This window comes from Fusarium oxysporum, chromosome IV (assembly GCF_013085055.1).
Source record: "Fusarium oxysporum Fo47 chromosome IV, complete sequence".
Classification (NCBI taxonomy): Eukaryota; Fungi; Ascomycota; class Sordariomycetes; order Hypocreales; family Nectriaceae; genus Fusarium; species Fusarium oxysporum.
This window is the reverse complement of record NC_072843.1, coordinates 1488737-1511039: the sequence shown is the minus strand read 5'-3', so window position 1 is coordinate 1511039 and position 22303 is coordinate 1488737. Positions and strand designations below refer to the sequence as shown.

General features: G+C 49.9%; 5 protein-coding genes across 5 annotated transcripts; 3 read left to right on the top strand and 2 right to left on the bottom strand.

The window, feature by feature from the left end:
* Nucleotides 1-1891: 1891 nt before the first annotated feature.
* On the top strand, nucleotides 1892-3676 carry FOBCDRAFT_28571 (carbon catabolite repression regulator). Its single transcript, XM_031179505.3, has one exon. The coding sequence runs from the start codon at nucleotides 2228-2230 to the stop codon at nucleotides 3488-3490; it is 1263 nt and encodes a 420-aa protein (XP_031045392.2). The 5' UTR covers nucleotides 1892-2227; the 3' UTR covers nucleotides 3491-3676.
* Nucleotides 3677-12898: 9222 nt separating this feature from the next.
* FOBCDRAFT_220427 (TIM21-domain-containing protein) lies at nucleotides 12899-14161 on the bottom strand. Its single transcript, XM_031179508.3, has 4 exons — nucleotides 13770-14161; nucleotides 13526-13710; nucleotides 13422-13476; nucleotides 12899-13373 (listed from the first exon to the last, which is right to left on the bottom strand). Exons 1-4 carry the CDS (start codon nucleotides 14043-14045, stop codon nucleotides 13188-13190), a joined length of 702 nt encoding a protein of 233 aa, XP_031045395.2. The 5' UTR covers nucleotides 14046-14161; the 3' UTR covers nucleotides 12899-13187.
* Nucleotides 14162-14256: 95 nt separating this feature from the next.
* On the top strand, nucleotides 14257-16458 carry FOBCDRAFT_180471 (ADP-ribosylation factor GTPase-activating protein). Its single transcript, XM_031179509.3, has 5 exons — nucleotides 14257-14546; nucleotides 14615-14750; nucleotides 14817-15000; nucleotides 15054-15760; nucleotides 15813-16458. The coding sequence occupies exons 1-5, from the start codon at nucleotides 14475-14477 to the stop codon at nucleotides 16148-16150; spliced, it is 1437 nt and encodes a 478-aa protein (XP_031045396.1). The 5' UTR covers nucleotides 14257-14474; the 3' UTR covers nucleotides 16151-16458.
* Nucleotides 16459-16658: 200 nt separating this feature from the next.
* On the bottom strand, nucleotides 16659-17904 carry FOBCDRAFT_272405 (2-nitropropane dioxygenase; the record flags this gene model as incomplete). Its single annotated transcript, XM_031179511.2, has 3 exons — nucleotides 16659-17472; nucleotides 17572-17833; nucleotides 17892-17904. 3 exons carry the CDS (start codon nucleotides 17902-17904, stop codon nucleotides 16659-16661), a joined length of 1089 nt encoding a protein of 362 aa, XP_031045398.1.
* A 906-nt stretch (nucleotides 17905-18810) lies between these two features.
* On the top strand, nucleotides 18811-20520 carry FOBCDRAFT_272404 (Dihydropteroate synthase-like protein; the record flags this gene model as incomplete). The annotated part of the gene is made up of 3 exons (XM_031179514.2): nucleotides 18811-19245; nucleotides 19298-19506; nucleotides 19557-20520. 3 exons carry the CDS (start codon nucleotides 18811-18813, stop codon nucleotides 20518-20520), a joined length of 1608 nt encoding a protein of 535 aa, XP_031045401.2.
* Nucleotides 20521-22303: the final 1783 nt, after the last annotated feature.

The window sequence follows — 22303 nt, the reverse complement described above, 5'->3', positions numbered from 1 at the left end:
AGACCCATGAGAGATAGGTGGGTGTACTGTCGACTGCGTCCCTGGGAGGTTCCACTGTAGCTCAGGGCTAGCTATCGTAGCATGATTCCTAGCCTGACAGAACGGAGTAAAGGAGAAACTGGGGGAGGACGCCGCAGCGTTATCTGCATGGTATAGGTGTTGCAATTGGTAAGTTATGCTGTGGTATGGCATGATGAAGACATGGTCCTGGAGGTACAGGTCCGACGTTACAAACGGACGATTACGTACAATTGGTGGCTATCACGACATTGGTTACTGGCTACTGAGCGAAAGAGCATGACAAAATGTGCACCGCAAAAATGACAGACGGATACTGATGGGGATCGACATGCAATTTTGTCTCTTCTCGAGCCTCACCCACGATAATCCAAATAGTGGATTTGCAAAGACGGATGCTGATATAAGTAACCCGAGGTTGACGATGTTAGGTAGACGACCCACGAGTCAATACGTCTTGTCGTAGAATACACTAAAAAAAAATCAGATATACAACAACAGCAGAAAACACAGTCGGAGCCGCTCGATGGAATGAAGGCCAATCAGTCAAGCACGACATAGGGAGAAAGGCCTGATGCCCCACGCTCCGGGCCGGCAAAAGCGTGAGAGTGTGAGAGAGCGGACGGAGAAAGTCACGGTGAAGTGGAGCGTTTGAAAACTCTCACCGTCGAGCTTCTTCGGGCATTGGCGGCCAGAGAGCCAGAAAGGATTGGGACTATTCAAGCGGACCAATGAGACTGGAAAAGTAGGGTCCCCACATTCACAACAGAAAAAAGGTCAAGGTGAAAAAAGCTGTCGGCGGGCGGGATGTAAAAGCCGAGGTGATGAAAGACAGAACAGACAGAGGAGAGAATCGGGGCATGCTCAGCCAAGGGGAGTGCGAAAGTATCTTGGCCAAAAGGAGTGACGTTAGAGTTCCCCAGTTTACCCGTCCGTCTCCCCCAGGCCCGTGTCGCGCCGACAAGGTATGACTCGCTCTATTTTGCCTTACTTCCCTTCTGGGGTCGGATAACAATAGCGGGAGATCATTCTTATCGTCGCACTGCGGATACAGAGCCAGGTATAATAAACATGGAGAGATGAACAGATAGGCCATTTGTGCGGAATAGAGTCACTCGATCTAGGTCACATTGGGCAGAGACAGTTGGCCTTCCTCATGCAGAAACACTTGTGTGTTGTGCTATGCTTAGCTGAGCTGTCTTTTTTTTCTCTCACTGTGACTCTTCATCTTGCTCGCCCCATTAATGCCCCCCAAGGATAAGGCCCGAAGAACGGGGCTCATGTTCCAGAGCCCCAGTTACACCTTCCATTGGAGCCTCCTGCTTCTCCCGCTGGGGTAAGAGAAGAAAAAGGTGGAGGGGCAGGCACAAAACGCAAACCCGCAATACCTACGCCCCACGCCCCGTACTGCCTCTGATCCTAGAGATTGAATGCACCCCCTTGGAAGTAGTAGATAGACACCCCCAAGCCCAAGCCAAGCACGCCAAAAAGTGAGCACGAAAAAAAAAGAAAGAAAAAAACTCAACTGACGGAGTCCACAATGGGGCCGCCCACGGGGCCCTCCAACTAAAATCAGTGGACTTCTCCCCTGTAGCGTAGACCGGACCCTCTAGTGACTTTTCCCTGTAGGCGCTCCCCCTTCTGTTTTTACCGCTGCCTGGCCTGGGCTCGGTTTCTCTCAGCAGGTATCCTCAGCAGGTACCTACAAGCCATCGTGGTGCCCTCGGACGTGGGGTGAACAGGGTGTGTGTCGTGGAAGGGGGTGTCCTCGCTGGCCCTTCCCGTCCCTCGTTCCCTCTCTTTCCCCTCCACCCTCGCTCCATTCGCGCCTCCCTCTCTGTTCCTCGACGTCGCAGTGCAGTGCTTGCTTCTAGTGCCGAGCCCGGCATCTTTTATAACCTTCAAATCCCCCCATCCCCTCCATCCTCCTGATTTCCGTCCTTTCCAAATATCTACATTCGATCTTCCAGCTTCCCCGGAACTTGATTCCTCCACCAACTCGTATTAACTTCCGAGATCTCAATCGAAGGATAATTTCATTCAGTACCAGCCCGACAACAACAACAACAAACATCACCACCTGAACGATATACCCGTTCACACACAACGAAACACCATTATCTCGACGACACTGGAGTTACTCCACCACCACAGCCAACCTCAATAACAGTTACTTTGTTGAGAGTTGGGTCTTCCAGACGTCTATCACATGCAACGAGCACAGTCGGCCGTGGATTTTTCCAATCTACTTAACCCCACAGTTCCGGCTGATAAGGAATCCGAGAAACCCCAACAGGGCGACGTCGAGATGGCTACAGCAGCGGTGACCGTTATCAAACCCAATGGCCCCCTTCCGGGTGTCCAGAACTCGGAGAACTCAAATGAGTTGCCCCGACCTTATAAGTGCCCTCTCTGCGATAAGGCCTTCCACCGCCTCGAGCATCAGACTCGACACATCCGCACTCACACTGGAGAGAAGCCTCACGCCTGCCAGTTCCCCGGCTGCAGCAAGAAGTTCTCTCGATCTGATGAGCTCACACGCCACTCTCGCATTCACAACAACCCTAACTCAAGGCGAGGTAACAAGGCGGCTCAAGCACACCAGCAGCAGCAGCACCAAATGCACCAGCAGCAGGGCCTTCCGCCTCATATGATGCCCGATGGAATGATGGCGCCGCCTCCCGCGCCCAAGACCATCCGCTCTGCCCCTGGCTCTGCACTGGCTTCACCCAATGTGTCTCCTCCTCACTCCTATTCTACCTTTGCTCTGCCCGTTTCTGCGGTTCACTACAACCGCGGCGGTGACATTTCCATGCTGGCCAAGGCTGCTACTCAGGTTGAGCGTGAGACTCTGACTGCTCCTCCTCACCATAGCAACAACCACCGTCATCATCCTTACTTTGGTCACGGAATGCATAGCTCTCGAGGCCACCTGCCTACGCTTTCTTCCTATCACATGGGCCGCTCTCATTCAAATGAGGACCCCAGCGATGACCACTACTCTGGCGCCATGCGACATGCTAAGCGATCAAGGCCCAACTCCCCCAACTCTACAGCTCCCTCTTCGCCAACATTTTCTCACGACTCTCTGTCACCCACTCCCGACCACACCCCTATCGCCACTCCTGCTCACTCTCCTCGTCTGCGACCTTTCTCTACTGGTTATGAGCTGCCAAGTCTCCGAAATTTGTCTCTCCAGCACAATACGACGCCTGCTCTGGCCCCTATGGAGCCTCATCTCGAGCAGAATCAGTTCCAGCAGGGATCTGCCCCCACTACCCAGCCTCGCCCTACTGGGATGTCTTTGACAGACATCATCAGCCGGCCCGATGGATCTCAGCGAAAGCTTCCTGTTCCTCAGGTCCCCAAGGTGGCTGTCCAGGATCTACTTTCTGATAATGGCTTCAGCCACAGCGGCAGGAGCTCAGGAACCAGCAGTCTGGCCGGCGGCGATCTCATGGATCGAATGTAGGACACGACATGACATCGCAACTCGCACGACTTGATGACGACTATGGGTTATAGAGGAATAGAAAGGAATGGCGTTTATGGTTTACAACATGGCATTCGAATTACATCATCTCAAGGATTGAGCACTCGGCGAGGATTTGGGCGGCATTTGTGAAATGAAAGAAAGCATTTTTTGTTCAAGGGCGGGTGGACTACGGTAACAACACCGAGTCCGGCCCATGTTTGGGAGGCGGCGGAAACTAGAATTCGAATTGCGGAGCACTTGGATTTTTTACCCTCGGGCTTGCCTCGGGGGACGTCGGAGGCTATCACTGCCCCGTCGGAAAAGCAGTTCTATTTGATATCCACGGATTGTGTTCTCTTACTTCTTGTTATGAAAGAAACTTCACTCCTGTTACAATTTCAATCAAAAATATCATGTCAAATGTTTAATGTTCATGTCTCCTTATTTTTTTATTCTTTGGATGTGCGGGATCACTCTATTCTGAAGAGGACCTTGATGGGACTTGATAATGGGTCGACTAGGGTCTGGCACACTCGGGTAAGCCTCAGCTCAGCTTTGTCAAGCCTGCGCTGGAGGCTAACGTTACTGGGTTGCCAGTGGCTCTTTGGAAGATTACGAAACTAATACTTGTATGATTCACGGCGATAGATAGATACCTAGACCAAAAAATGCAGCGATGTTATTCAACAAAAACCCACGGTTGCAATGCTCACAGAGCTTATTACCCCCTCCACTTGGAAACGAAGTAACCTGGCTGATCTGGAATGCCAGCGATGAACTCACCGTGTCGTAAACCTGCTGGCCTGATGGCTGATGTCAGGATCATCGCGTGTAACAGATGGCCATTGCAACTTATGGAGGGGTGGCAATCCATTAGGGACTTCAAAGGTTCAATGCTGAATAACTTACGTCGCGACACCCTTGGATGACGCTATCTCCGTTGCAGAAGGTTTAACCACGATCGAGGAGGGGGATCTAGAGACAGAAACAAGCCTCCCCAGAGCGGAACCGCAGAATCGGAAGGGCCAATATTACCTATTTTTCCCTCTATCCCTCTCTCTGTCTGAAGGGGGGGAGAGTTATTTACCAAGCAGGGCAAGGTTTGGTTTAGAATTTGGCTTGTCTTGGGGGCCAAGCCAAGCCCAGCTCGGCGTTGGTACCCCTTTTTTTAGATAAACCAGATCAGACAGATCTAAGGATGCCGTCATATGACGGGGAGTTTGACGACAGATGCTGACGGGGTAAGCATGTCTGGAAGAGTTTATCTCTGTCCGGGTGTTCGGAAGAGGAATGCTCAGATACATCATAGCAGATGCTCTGATACTGTCCTGCTATTTTTTTCTCTTTCGGACACATCCTCAAGATCTATGCATATTCGATCAAAATGGCTGACGGGCAGAACTGCCACAATCTGATCTGCCGCATCCCCACCATGGATATGCACCATCACACCACACCCCATCCCATCCATACCTGGGTATCCAACCCCAACCTAGCCTCTGTGTGCCAGCGCCCCGATGGTGAAATTCTCAGATGGTGGTGGTCATTACATGGGAAACAAGCAAAACTCCCAGGTGATGTAGTGCTGTGCCGGTATTGGTAGACGCACTCACTCTTACTGTTGTCTCTTTTCGCTTCTTTTATCTACCCATGCACATCCACCAGAGAATAAACCTTTTCGGCTTATGATATGAGCCTCCCGGCTATTCATACTTTCAGGGCGCAACAAGTGCCCCTCAGCGGCCGCGCCAGATGAGGAGACCTTTCAGTTTCGGGGTGCAGGACCGCTGGGCTGAGAGTCTATCAGAAAGATTGAAGCCACAAATGCCCTTGATCAGTCTTTGTTGATAAGGCGACGTATAAGGTCCTCGACGAGTGAATGGGGGCTTCTTGACCCTCCCCGTGGGGTGTGCGCGTGTTGATGGTGACACCAAAAGCAAAAGGGTGAGAGGACAGAACATTTCAACCTCGCTCATCAGTGCGCAAGCAAGAAATTGCGATTCTGTCAATGTTCCGGGTGGCACGCCTCAACTTTGCATCAATTCATCCAGCGCATCACGTCAGCCCATGAGGCTTCAAGCCTTCCAGGCACCCTCTTAGGGTTTCCCCTGATAGATACGGGTACACTGGTGACTGGCTCACACTGATAAGTCATACGTGGTCCTGAGACTGTTTCTGAGAGGTAGGACAACGGGCTTAGGATACGCGTCCTCCAGATACCAAGACTCTGTCTTTGCTCAGCCCGGCCAAACTCAGGGGTGCAGCTATTTTGATTTGGTACAGCAAAGGGACAAAGTATCATTGGATGTCTGATGCTTTTTTGCGCGCGTACTGTCGGCGCACAAAGGATGGCGAAACTGTCTCTAATCAAGCCTAATAATGTTCTGAGGAAACCATCCCCTTGTTCACGGTAATTGTTGGGAAGATTAAAATTCAACATGTGAAGTTCAAAAACAGCCATTTGCTGGCTGGCCCAGGTGTCTCGGGCCGGGATGGTCGGTGAAGGGGTATTGCACCGGGCGATACGCGCCATGTACCATGGCAGATGCACACCAGTGAAGTGTCTGGTAAGTGGGGGATTTTCTCAATGTGGCCGTCTTTCGTGGGCTGAGTGGTTCAACAACCCCTGGCCACGATAAGCACCAAGCTGAGGGAAACAGTCGGTTTGATTAGAGCAGTCGACTCACGGCAACACAAGTCCGGCACAGAAATGCAAGGCAAGTTCACCGCTACAAATCAAGAACGAATGAGAGCTGTGCCAGAAATCGGATGCAAGCGTGAAATGGTGTGTAGCAGAAAGTGTGCGAACCAAGAAGAAACACCAATTTTGACAAGTTTTCCGAATCTGGGCTGGAGTCCAAGGAAGGATTGCCAGTTGAAATCCGGGGATGGGTGGTGTGTGCGCTTCTCCCCCAAACTTTCGAGATGCGGGTGTGTGCCAACTTTAGCTCTGGGCTTGTTTTCAATGTACTGTTTTTGCTTCTTGGAGGGTGGTATTCGCGGGGTCAGGCAGCCTGACCACGTCCAGTGAAAACTGGGGTTGAAATGGACGCTTTTGGCTGGCCGATAGGCGATGCCAACCTCACGTCGACGACGTCAAGTAACTGGCGATCATTTTTCACTTCTGCTTAAACATGACTCCTGTTATCGCTCCAGGCGGCTGGAAGGCGCAAGGCACACACACACGCGCACACACACATGCTCTGGCGATCGCGATTGCGGGCCGTTATCAAGCGACGATGATGTCTTATCTTGAGAAACGACAGCTTTCTGGGGCCCCGGGAAACGGACCCAAATCAGGGCAAGACCAGAAGATCAGTCTCAGCCAGAATCTTGACTCAGGGGTTGCTGATTCTCATGCTGAATCTGCTGGTCATCAAGTCTATGTAGCAGAAGCTTAGTTGAACAGGACAGGTAGCATAACTTCTGTTGGACTTGTCCCACGCTCCAACATGAAAGTAGTGGTGCCAGCGCCCAGCCAGTTCACCGTTCACACCTAGGGGCTTAATATCAGCTGGGCCATGCATGTGGCCAGTTGTAACTTGTAAGGGATGGCGTCGTGATTTGAACAGCGTGATCTCGATTCTGAATCGCAGGATCGTTCAGTCATGTCCGGGTCATTGGAGCGGTAGAGCTCGTCCCGGGCCGGAGTTTGCGTGGGATGGTCGTGTAACGCATAATTGCTTCTTTCAAAGCTCACATGGACCATCGCGGGTATGGCGCTGAAGTTCCTGAATGTGAGCTAAGCCGCCTAAATTCAAACCAGGAATTTTGACCATTACTTCTGAAGGGTCTCTTTGCGTTGTGCTCGTAAGATGGCTGGCTGATCAGAGACCTATTGCCTATTTTGTGGGTGGAGTTGATTCTGAATGGCATCAGGATCGTCCTTTGTGTTTCGTGCCTCTTCCTAAGGATCTGCGTGTGAAAGGGAGCATATTAAGCCATCAATCACAATGGAATTGTTTACCTGGTTTGTTCGGATGTTGTGGTATGTACATGTACTCCATGTGTCAAGTCCATTTGTTATTATGTAACCTCCTTGCGTCTGGATCGGGATGATGTTTAAGGAGAGAGTATTCATTGACACCCAAGCAGAGGATGCAGACCGTTCAACAGAGGATACCCTGATACCCAGTCATACATCTACCAGGCAAGTCACAAGTTCATTAGAAAGGAGCGACTGTTTGTAAGGACGGTGACCTTCCCAGCATCGTAGCCTATTATGCGATGCGCCCACTTGAATGATGTTAGTTCATTGAAATGGCAAGAACTGACGTCGACATAGGGTTCCTATTACCCGCGTCATGTTGTCGATCTTCTATTTCAATATCTTCGTTATTTGAGCATTTCTTGATTGACTTTGAGCCTGACTCGCATTCTTTCAATATCCGATGGTGATGATGCAGTTAGTATGGAGAAGAGAACCCCTGGGGCCTATACGTCAGTGGATCTGTCTATTTATGTCAACCACAGACAGCGTACCATCACCCTCGGATACAGATAGGTACAGACAGGAACTTGCTGTAACAACCCCAGCCCATGATGCTTCCAGAAAAGCAAACCAACAAGGAATCTCCGGGGAACTTAGAGAGCATGGTTCCTGAAATTTAGCCTGGCAAACAACGTCGATCGGCCAAAATGCCTATGACAAAGAAGTACCCCAGCGATACACGACGTATTCAGCGTACAGTTCCGCTGACACTTCCAGCGACGGGCGCTCTACACCGGATACACACGGCATGTTTTTAAAGGCTGAGACAAGACGAGGCCAGGGGAATGAGGCCTTTTGAGGCTACTCTGACGAGGTCGAGAGCTGTCACAGCTCCTGGCTCAGTTGGCACCTTTCCCCTAAGAGCAAAGGTCACAAGCGGACCCTGAGATGACGGAAGAGCCCTCGTGAGAAGATCAACTGAAAGTCTGATTTTTATCTTTTTTTTATTTTGCAAGCATTGGCTGTTATGTTGAGTTGTCTTGTTCCTGATGCAGCACAGCCAAGCATCAAGCAAGCTCTCATAGTGGATGCTCTCCCCCACGCCCACGACCCGCGATATGTCAGAGAAGCATGGGTCTACATGGGGAAGAACTCCTTACAAAGTTATAATCCTTGTCAGGGCCGCGCCGCCTGAGGGGTGTGAACAATAATCACATGGGGGTTGAGCCCATGATGAGCGCTAAATACCAGGTTTATTCGCATCGCACGGGCTTGTAGGGCAAACTTACCGATTTTATGAATGCTTGTGGAATTGCACTATCAGTGATCATGCAAAGGATTTGTTAAAGGCAGACCAGACAGTCGTTCAGGTACTCAATAGATACTAATGACTGGAAGCCAAGTCCAGAGTATGGCTGGCTCATCATTCCAAACATTTCCAAACAAGATGGTCACCCACCAGCTTGGCTCGCCTAACCCTTTGTTCCGTGATTCAAGAATATTTTCGTCCGGACCCGACAGATGAACCAACAATTGCAACATAGCCCCTACCTAGTTGATGCTGGTCTCACAAGTGTGGGATGGATGGCGACCATGGAGATGGGACAGGCTATGACGGAACACCTCATGCTTAATAACTTGACCTCGATTGTTAGCCAAAGTTGAGGTTTAACAACTGCCTGTCGCTGCTCGAGCGATTGGATTCTAGATACCTAGCTTATGTTTCCATCCGTTCATAGGCCTTATCATATTCAAGTGGCGATGTAGTAGTCCTACATATGACTAGAGACGCGCCTATCAAGACCTGAGCTGATTATCAACCGACCCGACAGTGAAACCCGGTTTACCTTTGAGGCTCAAGAGACCCAATTGCTGATTGCCCAAGCATGTGAGTCTACATGAGAATCGATGCGTGGTGGGTCTAATAGAACGTGATAAGATGCATGGCTTCGATTCGCATCCCTACATATTCAATGGACCGAGGGAGCTGGCTTGGTCGAAGACATCAGCAACTGCTCGAATACTATCGTGAGCTGAAGAACCCGCCAAGCTTATCAGCAGCGTTGTAGCATGGTTGGTTGAGACAAGGTCAACATGCTTTTAAATCCCTGATGATTGTGGGGATCATGGAAGCAAGGCGCAGGGCATTTGACACGTATAGCAAGGAAATGACGCGTGCCGTTGAACAGTCAAACGACTCGTGGGATCGTTTTCACGGCCGCTCAGGAAGATTCTGTCACTGTTACTGTACCTAAGACTGATAGTCGGGCCTTTCGTTGCAGGGCAGGAGAGCCCGCCTGGCTCGAAGTGACGATGCTGGATGTTCAGTTCAGATAAGGGCATGTGAGAGAACAATGCTGGATGATTGCTTCGAAATTATCAAGCTGTATGGTACGTGAGGATAGTGGCCGTCATCGACTATCGTGTTATGGCATGTGATGATGCTTCAAGGTTCTACCACAACTTCCAATATTGTCGACAGGTTTGAGAGATGAAGGTCCTGAATGGATGCAGAGTGGCTGACTGATCTCAATAAAGCACCGGCACTTTTCTGCCTATCCGAAGGCTTGCTTGGGGCTTGCACACCACCAGACATGAATATTACCACGCCACACACGCAGAGACCGGAATGTTCGGCCGTCGTAGCTGCAGTCGACAGGAGCATATTAAACCCGGGCGAACCTTGAGAGCCTCATTCTTAGACCAACCTCTAAGTTGATGCTGCATAATATTCTAGATACGACAGTGAGAATGCAACCACCAGCAGACTTCGCATATAGGTGGGTAGCCAACTGATTTTCTTGAGAGAGCATGTGAATCCGACTCACAGTACCTTGCACTGTCTGGTTTCGGATAAGTTCCTGGACTACGAAAAACAACTAAAAGCAAGCCGGATGTGATGAGGACCAGGCTGACTCTCAGCCTAGGGTTCAAACTCCAGGAGCTCTGGAGACTAAAAGATTCACCAGTGAAGAAAAAGCACGTTTACGACAGGGATTCCCGTAAGGAGCTCAATTTCCAGGGTTCGAAAGGGAAAAAATCTTTGTTCGGGGCAATACGGATATGCCGAGCAAAGCCCTCGGAAGAAATCGTATGGAGACCCAGGCCTTTAGAGCGAACTAGTGAGCTCCACATGATAACGAAACAGCTTCTTTTCATGGCGCCTAGAAAACAGTCAGTCAAAGTTCTATGGGGGGGCGTGGAGATTAGATTGAGCGCCAAAGCCGCTGGACCGAGGATAGCAACTACCGGCATTGCTTTGCGGTTTGCTCTTAGTTTACTTTGACGCACTTGCACGGACGCTCCTGAAGCAACCCTGGATGTAGGCCGAGGTACTATATGACGGCATTCCAAAGGTGAGGCGAGAAAGGTACCAGGCTCGCAGATCCCGATCTCGGTGACTGATATAATTTTGCTTCCCCGGATTTCGACACACGCCCTGCCGATGTTCCCCAGAAAGTGCTGATCTATGCGTGACGGTGTGGATGTAAAGCATAGGGACCCTTGATAGCCATGACGATAGCTTCACCAGAGAACCACTCACACTGGAAAAAAAGAACTTTTCTCCAAGAGGAAGTTCCGAAAACTGAGGTCGTTTCCGATCGGCTAAGAAATCTGCTCTAGCCAAGAACCCAGTTCTCATGACTGTACCTGGAATTTATGTGTCATTCTTACATACTTGGTAATCAAGGAAATCTGGAGATCAGGAAATAAACTTTTCAGACTTGAATTGTCTACGTCAAGAAGTTCTGATGCGGCTCCTTTCAATCTTTGGATGGCTTGTCACATGCATTGGTGGTCAGTCACATGTTCCGTGATGCTCAAGATGATGAGAGCTGGGCTAGGTATTGTGAAACTGCTCTAGCGTAATAGATAGGTGTAGTTGTTTATGACAATGATTGAGACAATCTCAGCAGGCTTTTTGGTGTGCTTGTAGCCGCTGCCGCAATTCATATGGATGAGTACTGGCGGAATCCTCATCAAAACAGTTTCTGAAAACTCAGGAGAACAGTAGATACACAGCGTTGAGAATGATTGAGGATGACCTGTGCGGTTACTTGGTCACCATTCACTCTTTGGTAAAGGAAGATTCCTTCTGATTCATCTCAATTGTCAACAGACCGTGTTGTATAAATCCATGACAATGTTGAGAAGAGTTAGATCTCAGTCATCACTCTGCAACTTGCCTCAACATGAACATCCAATGACCGGAAGTCGAAAGACGTCAAGAGGATACGTAGAGCATATGGAGTATATTTGAATCGTGAAAGAAGTTGCGTACTACGATGCTGATTCTGAAGTACGAGTCTTCCCCCCTGAGACTCTTATCAACTCATGTGTCAAGTGAGACTGAGCACTATGAACTCACCGGGAACCGTCTAGTTTGCAGGGTCAGGGTCGCAGCTTGTGTCGAACTGTGATCAATGAAAGTGAGCCTATAATAAAATAGAGGGATTGCGGCTGAAGTGTTGTGCTTCAGCTCAATCCTTTTGAGTGTCTCGCTGTCTTGTCATGGCGGAATTGAGCCTTCATGTCAACGGCATGATCCCTTTGGCGATAGACTACATAGGGTTTGTCTCATAGCCAGGAGAGATTATTATTGATCATACCACTGACTGACTGGCTGGGCTTGCAGCATTTGTGTGATTCATAGTCGAGTCTATAGAGGTATCCTGGGTTCTTTGCCTAGGGTTATGTTGTCAGCTCTCCCCAAAGACTGCATCGCAGATCGAGCATGTTGATTTACGATCTAGGAAACAGTTCTAAGCAGTTTGGTATCTCTGTTCTGGGTTGGAATACGTGTTCTGGGCGAATATATATATGAATGGTATCCTTTAACCCCTTGGACCCAAAGGATGAGGTTGCGGGAAGCCCATACGTTCTTGTGGTCTTACTATAGTGTACGATTTATGAGCAGATGAACAGTAAGCCATCTAGCGGGCAAGTTGTCCATATCCAGAGAATCTCCCAAATTGCGAAGATTGCAGCCAGATCGGTCACCAGATATCAATCGTATTGGTTGAAGCCAAGGCAACTGAGACTGAGACAGCAATATATATTACACTTCGGAGGTCTTTTGCCCGTTAATGTATGAGACAGAGCGCAGTTTGTATGAAGATGTTATGATATCCTTTCAAAAAAAAAAAAAAAAAAAAAAAAAAAAAAAAAAAAAAAAAAAAAAAAAACCACCAGTGTGAAGAGGTTGGTGCTTAATATCCAGGACTGGACATGTAATTTCAACGGGGAGGCTCTTATAATCCTCAGGAACAGTTTGAAAGTTATAAGAATCTCCAGCTGGAGTTACGATTTGCCCCAAAACGATACAAATGGCAGTTTGAAGTATCGATTGTAGGTCCAGTGTAGGCTGTAAGGCTGAAAGTGAGGTCGGATGTCTTTGGGCCTTGAAGATGGCATGGCGGAATTAGTTCGTGGAAGTAAATGACAGGATTACACGAGTTCAGAACACGGCATAATAACTTATCCTTCTTTCCATTGTTTGTCATTGTTGAATGTCTACAAAGAGCTGTAATCATAAAACTCGGATAAAGATACACAGGTTTGCCCGTCAACTGCTCTGCGATGAACGTAGATAACAGCACACAAAGCTTGGAACCGACTATAAATACAAAGGCCGCCTAGTCAAGCCGGCTTCCAGCATATGATACAAGAACTCAGAGTTCCTTTGCACACCAACCCAGTCCGGAATGGCTGCATGGTAAGATTTCAGACTTCGTAAGTCGTTGAACATTCAGGATATAACAATTACCACTTCACTCCAAAGAAGCTGAGTTTCTTGCCACCCTTGGAGGATGCTGCATCCTCTTGCTCAAGGTAGATTCTGTCATGACCTTTGATGTCGACAAAGAGATATTTGTACTCAAAGTCACTATGGCCGCGGTATCTGACCATATGAAGCCGTGCAATACCGTTGTTCTTGGGCCCATCAACCTAAAGCTGTTAGTTTCTCTGGTCCATGAACAACCGTATTTGACGTACATAGAAATGCATCATTATATGCTGATCTCCGCGAGCATCTGTCGTTTCCGTAGATCTAGCCCGGTCAGCAATTTGACTTGTTTACAAATGGCGGTCAAGCTCACGCAACAGGACGTGCCCTCCTCCACTTGTTGAATGTCTCGTCTCCATGTGCAGTAATCTTCTTGGAGTCGCCCATGAGTTCAATTATACGAGGATCACGTTTGATCTTGTCGACTGCGCGGTTGAAGTTGGAGATCTTGCTATCGGGGGAGAAGACGTCCGTCCAGAGGAAATACCCTACACCGCCCTAAAGGAAGTACAATGTTCGTCAATGCCACTTGTATGTGCTGTTGCAAAGCCACTTACAGTGAGCACGAGACCGACGAGGATCATGCCAAAGTTGAAGCTCTGCTGCGTCGCTCTCGCTGCCTTCTCTCCCACCGAAAGCTCTGTCCAAGGTACATATCCATTATCGTTGAACGGCGTCACTGCTCTTCGCTTCGATTTGGAGCTTTGAGGCGATGCTCCTAAGCCTTGTTGTGTCGCATAGTATCTCGAGACATGGAAAGGTCGAAGCGTTGATGGGATGCCCCGGAAGGCTATTGATCCGGTCGCGATGAGATTTGTCGTCGTCGGTTTCATCCTGGCGATTCTACAATAGCCATTGTACAAAGACAATTGCCTTGATTGATTGCGAGTCAGTTAAACTGTGTGATCGAGCTGTTAACAAGCTCAATCAGAAGCTCATCAAGTTGCAGCGTTATTGCGGCTCCACCGCCGGGCAGAATTCGAGGTGGGGTTGCCAATTATGACCAAAAGAAGGCTAGCGTCCGTCGATATGCCACCTTATCGACAACTGCCCTTGACTACACTTCTCCTTAATTCTCGACTCTGTCTTGTCCTGTCTTGTCTTAGCAATACAAAATACCCCCCCAATCCAATTCTGTCCTCTCTTTGACACGTCGCAAATACGCTAGGATATAACTCCTTTTCGCGGTGCCGAGACCTCTTCTGTTGCTGCCTTTCTGTGTCACCTCTATACTCCCGCCTTATTACGGCCTAATAGTTAAGATGAGCGCCCTTGCGTCAAAGCAGCAGTCGCTCAAGATCTTTGAGAAGTTAAAGACTAAGCCCGCGAACAAAGTATGTACCCATTAGTTATTTCTGCGCATTCAGTAGAGACGTTAGCTGACCATTGCGCCTACAATCAGATCTGCTTCGACTGCGGCCAAAAGAACCCGACATGGACATCCGTCCCCTTTGGCATCTACCTCTGCCTTGACTGCTCCTCCAACCACCGAAACCTTGGTGTCCATATCTCATTTGTGCGATCAACGAACCTCGACCGTACGTAGACTCCAGCATATTCACTTCCCTTACAAAATCGACTTCAGAGCTAACGAGTTGGAACAGAGTGGCAATGGGACCAGCTCCGAGTTATGAAGGTCGGCGGTAACGAGTCTGCCACCAAGTTCTTCCAGCAGAATGGCGGTACCGCGGCGCTCAATAGTAAGGATCCTAAGACGAAATACCAGTCCAACGCCGCCACCAAGTATAAGGATGAGCTCAAGCGCCGCGCTGCGCGAGACGCCCAGGAGTATGTTTCTACGTCGCAAATAGTACCCCTGTTTTCAGCTGACATGTGTCTAGATACCCCAACGAGGTTGTTATTACTGATGCTACCGACGACGGAGCCGCCACACCTGCTGGCGAGCCCGATGACGACTTTTTCTCCTCCTGGGACAAGCCTGCTATTAAGCGACCTACCCCTCCTGTCTCTCGCACCGGAACCCCCCCTGTCGTCGGCCGCACTCCCTCTCCCTTCTTGAACTCGGGTAATGGTAAGGATATCGCACGTACAGCTTCGCCTCTGTCCCGATCTTCCACTGGCGACAACAAGCCTGCCAGCCGAATCACTACTTCCGCCGCTCTACGCAAGACGACCACTTCCACCGGTCCCCGAAAAGCCAACGTTCTCGGTGCCAAGAAGACCACCAAGCTGGGCGCAAAGAAGGTCACTAGCGACGTGATTGACTTTGACGAGGCGGAGCGCAAAGCTAAGGAAGAGGCTGACCGAATTGCGAAGCTCGGTTACGATCCTGATGCTGAGGAGGATCCCGCGACCAAGAATGCCTCTGGATCTGGTGCCGCCATCATCTCTCCCACTCCCGTCAGCCCCAGCCGCGGCACAAGTTCATCGCATACTCGCCAGAAGTCTGATGCTGAAGTCGAGCGACTGGGCATGGGCATGGGCCGACTGGGATTCGGACAGATTGGTGGTCCCAAGGCTGCTGCTGCTCCTAAGAAGAACGCCGGAGGCTTTGGTTCCGTTGGACCTGTGAAGGCCGCTGCTGTTGGTAAGTTTTAGAAAGAACACAAAGACATAAAACGATACTAATTCGATGGTAGATGACTCAGAGAGATATGCTCGCGACAAGTTCGGCACCCAAAAGGGTATCTCATCCGACGAGTTCTTCGGAAAGGGTGCCTATGACCCCAACTCTCAGGCTGAGGCCAAGACCCGACTCCAAGGCTTCGAGGGCGCAACCGCCATTTCTTCAAATGCCTACTTCGGCCGACCAGAGGACGAGCCCGAGGAGGAATACGGCGATCTCGAGTCTGCCGCCAAGGACTTTGTGCGCAAGTTTGGTATCACAGCTGGTGACGATCTTGAGAATCTCACACAAATGGCCGGTGAGGTGTCCTCACGACTCCAGGGCGCCATTCGATCATACCTCGGGAACTAGACGAACTTTGCCCCTATTGGTTCGAGGTTTAGGTGTGCGTGACTGTTTCTCATGCTGAGAAGCGTCCTGTTGGTGAAAAGGCAGCAGATGAGAAGAACAACCAAAAGAGGCATGCGCCTGTTCGATTATCACTATCGAGCGAGAATTGGCGCACGGAGAAGATGCTCTTTGGCATGAATCTGGGGTCGGGATGCTTTTTGGAGCTGGCGTACATGTGAAGTCAAAGTTGACTGCTTGGTTACTCGAAGTATGAAATAGATTTGATGTTTTCCTAGTTTATTAAATCAAAAACGTATCATTTTGGCTCATTGTGGATATTCGTGCACCGAAGAGAGTAGAGTGAGCTTCACGAAGATAGATAGATATCTGTTCGAGGAGACGTTATGAGGAATGCTAATCCAATTCAATTGATGCTGCTAATGGTAAATCCAAGCAAACTATGCTCGTAGTCTACAAATATACTAAAAAATCAAGGATAAATGACAAGACATGGTATCTTATAGGTTTTTTACAGCTTGGCAATCATCTTGTTGCCCCTTTGCAACCAAGCAACAGCGTCGTCTACGAACTCATCCACGACAGCCTTGGCAGGCTTCTGCTCGTTGACAACAGCAGCGCACTTGCCCATGAGGTAAGGTCGGTACTTGTCCAACAGATCCTCATCGTCGTCGCTATCGTTATCACTAGCAGCCTCAGCGAGCTTGTCGAGGTCAGCCTCGTAGGGGATAACACCCTTGGAGACGAGCTCCTTGATCTCGGCCTGACGGTTGACCTCCCAGTCGTTGATGTAGTCGTTGTTACGGACACGCATGGGACGGCCGGTCCAGATGATGGTGCGGATGTTGTCGTCATGGCCAGATGTGCGGACAGCCTCCTTGTGAGCCTTGGGGGCACCAGCCTCGTCAGTGAGGATGAATCGGGTTCCGACCCAGACAGCGCCAGCGCCCATCATGAGCGCAGCAGCGAGGAGCTGACCGTTGTGGATACCACCAGCAGCGATGACCTGAACGGGGCCGCCGGTGAGAGGAGACTTGTGCTTCTTGCAAATATCGACAACAGCGGGGATGAGGACGGTTGTGGGGATATCGCCAGTGTGGCCACCACCCTCACCACCCTGAGCGCAAATGATATCGACGCCGAGGTCGAGGCACTTCTGGACGTGCTTGACGTGACCGATCATGTTCATGTAAACAATGCCATTGGCGTGGAGCTTGTCAACGACAGCCTTGGGGGGAACACCGACGGCAGAGACGAAGAGCTTAGCGCCCTCCTCGATGATAATGTCGACGAGCTCGTTGAGCTTACCCTTGGTGTAATCGTAGCTGTGGAATCATATGTCAGCGCTTTGTTCGTCACTAGTGAGATCTGCATGTGATCGCAAAATCTCAAGGCCGAGGGCCCCGAACTTGGGGTGAACTTACTTGGTCTTGCGAGCGCTGCCGCCGACCTGGGGAAGGAGCAGATCAACACCGAAGGGAGCGTTCTTGTCATTGAGGAAGCTCTTGAGCTCAGCGATTTGCTCGCGCAGCATGTCAGGAGTGTATCCAACACCACCAATGACACCGAGACCACCAGCGTTGGAGACAGCGGCAGCGAGCTTAGGGCCGGCGGCAACGTTCATGCCCGCGAGGAGGACGGGGTGTTGGATCTTGAAAAGATCGGTGATGGGAGTTCGGAGCTTCTCTGTGAGGGAGCATGTTAGCGATCGTTGAGGAATCTGGAGATTGTGCTGATGACGTACGTGGTGAGGCCATGTTGTCTGCTTGTCTGTTTGTCTTGTCTAGATGATGCTATCGTGTCGCGTCTGAAGAGAACTGTCTTCTTGCTTCTGGTGGTGGAATCAGGAGCAAGATTGATTGATAAAGAAGCAGAGAATCGAGAGTTGGAAAAGAAATCCGGGGTATAAAAAGAATCAGCAGATAGAGAGGGGGTTTCGCAGGGAAAGAGGTTAGAAGCACGGTTCGCGATGGCAGGAACTAGGAAGGAGGGACCACATGCCGAGGTCTAGAGTCTCGTCTCAGCCTGGGCAGGAAGAGTGTGGAGTAGGAGTAGTTCCCGCATTGGGGATAGTATCACTTTGAATCCGGGGAAGATGCCTCGGGACGAAAGAGGAGAAGCTGTTAACAAGAAAATGGCCTGACTGTTAACAACGGAACTCGGTAAAGCCGAAGCACCTGCTAAAATGATTGTGCTTTCTCTTCGCTCTCCTGGCTTTTCTCAACCTACCCAAAATGGTAAACTTAGTAATCTATCGAGGTTGGCCCCCATGTTCAACGTCTCTGACATGTGCTCGGTGCTAACGGCAGAACCAGTCAGCAAAGACCAAGACTCAAAAGACCCCGTGACATGAATCATGACGACCACCTCACATGGGAAATCAATGCATCTCATTCCCGTACAGTCAGCTCGGAAATGCATGAGCTCAACCGCGCAGCCCTATGCCGCTCTCGTCAGCTTATTTTCTCCGCCAAAAGTATCGCAAAATCCGCTACAGCCTCGTACTCAGCCTTTTAGACTTCAACAGCTGCTAGCACCGTTGAAGACACTATTCCCACCCCTAGTGTCTTGTTAACGCAAATTTTCTCGGCCTCAATCCTCCGAACTCACTCAACAACATGTTCTGAATCGTCGGTCATGTAGCTGAAGCAGCACCACTCACCATGAGACAACTGCTTCTCTCATCGCGACCGCTTATTCAGAGCCTCAGAAGCACCGGCCACGATGCTTGTCGCGGCTCTGTTCTGGCTTTCGCCACTGCCTCGCGATGTTCGTTGACGTCAACAAGGCCTCACCAGCGATCTTATGTCCATCATGCGCGCCTTCGTCCTCTTGTGAGATGCAACATGCCTGGACTTAAGCGCAATGCCTGTGGATGTGCTTGCGCAAGTGGAGGTGGCTGTGGGAGCAGCGGACCGCAAAAGAAGACGGCATATATCGCTCTTGGAAGCAATATGGGAGACAGAGTTGCTGAGATTGAGCGGGCATGCAACGAGATGGACCGCCGAGGAATCAAAGTCAAGAGGACCAGTAGCCTCTGGGAAACAGAGCCCATGTATGTAACCGACCAGGATCGTTTCGTCAATGGCGCTTGTGAGGTATGTATATCAAAAACGTCCGTTCGCGTTCCCGCGCTGACCAATCCACTAGGTCGAGACAGAACTTGACCCTATAGCTCTTCTAGATCAACTGCAAGCCATTGAGAATGACATGGGACGAAAGAAGGTCATCGACAAGGGCCCGCGTAACATTGATTTGGACATTCTTCTGTACGGCGACGAAAAGGTTGACCACGAGCGGCTCAAGGTTCCCCATATTGGCATATTAGAGCGGGAGTTTGTTCTCAGACCCCTGGCCGAGTACGTTGCACAGAAAAACACAATCGAGGTATTCTAACGGCAAGTTGCAGACTCATTCCGGCAAAATCATTGGATCCGGCGAAGCCGTGGAAGCTCATTCAGGATAATCTAAATGAGCTGCCCCTTGGCGAGCCATTGTCTTCCATGACACCGCTTTCTTCGACGGCGGGTTCTTTGACGCCTCTTGCTGCAAAGCGCAAGACCCATGTCATGGGCATTCTCAACTTGACGCCGGATTCGTTTTCAGATGGTGGCTTTCACGATCGAGATAACCTCGCTCAGACGATTGTGAATATGGTCAACAACGGAACTTCGATTATCGATGTTGGCGGCCAGTCAACTGCCCCTGGCCGACCAGAAGTATCAGCCGAGGAAGAGGCATCTCGAGTTGTGCCTGCTGTTCAGCTGATTCGATCGCTTCCTGAAGCTCGTGATGTGGCTATCAGCATTGACACGTATCGCGCATCCGTTGCTGAGGAAGCTATTGCCAGTGGAGCAGATATCATCAACGATGTTTCGGCTGGTCTGCTGGACCCAGACATGCTTTCCACCGTCGCCCGTCTGGAGAAAACGATATGTCTGATGCATATGCGCGGCACACCGCAGACCATGACAAAGTTGACCTCGTATCCAGACGGACTCATTCCCACAATAGCATCTGAGCTTCTCGAGCGCGTAGCAGCGGCCGAGGCAGCGGGTATCCGGCGGTGGCGCATGATTCTGGACCCGGGTATCGGCTTCGCCAAGACGGGAGAGCAGAACCTCGAGATTCTTCGACGGCTGGAGGAGCTGCGATACTGGCCGGGGCTTCAAGGTCTGCCGTGGCTTGTTGGCTCGAGCCGGAAGACTTTTGTCGGGAGGATCACGGGAGTCACGGAGCCGAAGCAACGGACGTGGGGCACGGCGGCGACGGTGGCAGCGGCGGTTCAGGGCGGTGCGGATATAGTGAGGGTACACGACACACAAGAGATGGGCATGGTGGCCAAGATGGCTGATGCTATCTGGAGGGTATGAGTACGGAAAGTGCAGTTGGTTGTCTACGGTGTGTGTTGTTGAATATGCATGGATACAGACGGAAGAGACAAAATGGAAATGCATATGCAGAACGGGGCATCTGGATTCAATTAGTAGTAGCCAATGTCTTTGATATCAACATTGTTTTACTTTCTATTTTTCCAAACCCAAAATCACATCACATCATTTTCGTTAACTGACTCGTGAATAAAGAGCCGTATTCATTTTTCTCACGCTAGACTGTCATATATCAGAATCTCGCGTCCTTGGGAGTCACACCACCCTAGACCGCGCTCTGGTCTAACCCCGGCCCATTTCAAATCCCTTGTAGCCTCTCTTAGCCTCTATTTTCAAACCGGCGTCCGAGGAAGGCCTCATGAGTGGGGACAAAGTAGCCAAGGGAGGCAGGGATGCGTCACCGGTGAAAAAGGCCTGCATGAGCCTCAAATCCAGGGTTAGCCGACTTTCTCTTAGCGTTAATTAGTAGAGATGCAGAGGTGAAAAAAAAAAAAGAAAAAAAGAAAAAAAGAAAAAAAAGCAAAGAAAACGGAAAAAATACCTGCGGTTATCTCACCAAATTCCCCCCCCCCCTTTTTTTTTGTCTCTTTTCTTTGGTAAATTGAGCATTAGCGTATCGAATGTGCCAAGCCTGCGTCATCGCCGGAGATGGAAAAGAAGTTCATTTACTGAAGATTGCGTGTTGGTACATACAGCGAGTACAGTCTACAGAGTAGTACGGTACATCATAATAAAGGTCTCGGCTGAAAAGAGGGGCAGAAATACAATTCCTAGGATAATAGCGAGATCAGAAGCCGAAAAGGCGAGAGGACAATATAAAGTAGAAGAGAATCTTAAATCTTGGCCCAAACTCGCGACTTCGTCTTGTTCTTCGGCCTTTGGCGTTCTCTGATTCTCTGTCTGCATGGATGTGATAGGATGTGGGCGAGAATCTGCATGTGTTAGATTGTAGTCCAGATGTAACTCACATTCAGCTGCTGTGTAACCCCGGGGAGATGGAGGCTGCAGAAACCTTCGGCCTCGGTCGACAATAGGAGGGTGTCGAGGTGTCAACAAAAGAGGCCCCGACCGGGTACTCGGTGACATGGAGGTGAGGGGTAAAATGCATGAAAAGCAAAGTACAAGTACCTTTTTCATATGCTTTTTCTAGGCACTATATCCGTAGTCTGTAGAATATCTTGGTGTCTTGCTTTGATGCTGTCTATACGCTGCACTGCAGAGAGACAACTCACGACTTATAGATAAGCTATCTATGTATCAAACTAAAGGCTATTCATCCATCCTCATATTAATGACTCTCCCAGTGACGCGCATGGTAGCATCGAGGCTTGATCGATCTCTTTTACTGTATCTGTACTCTCTACCTAACTCAGTAGTCTGTCTACCTGGGGTCAATCACCCCAAAGCTTGCACCAATGCGAGAAATACATACTTGCAGCCGGGTCTTTCTTTTCCGAGGTAGGGGTTATCCTTATAAGGTTCACTAACCTGATCGCTTCCATCGATATCTCCGGGGCCCTTGCCCACTGTTGTACCTTACTGTCGTGCTGCACGTGTACTGTACCCTTACAAGGCCCTGTCCCCGTCCTGTTTGATTTTCTACCAACGAGTCCGAGCCAACAATCTACCAACACTGGGCCAAAACATCTCTCTCCTCTCTCCCAACCCGATAATCACCACACAGATCGTCTCATCCGTATATGCAGCATCTAATTCAATTGTTTATCGTAATCTGTAATTAAATCTCCGAGCCGCTTTAGTCTCC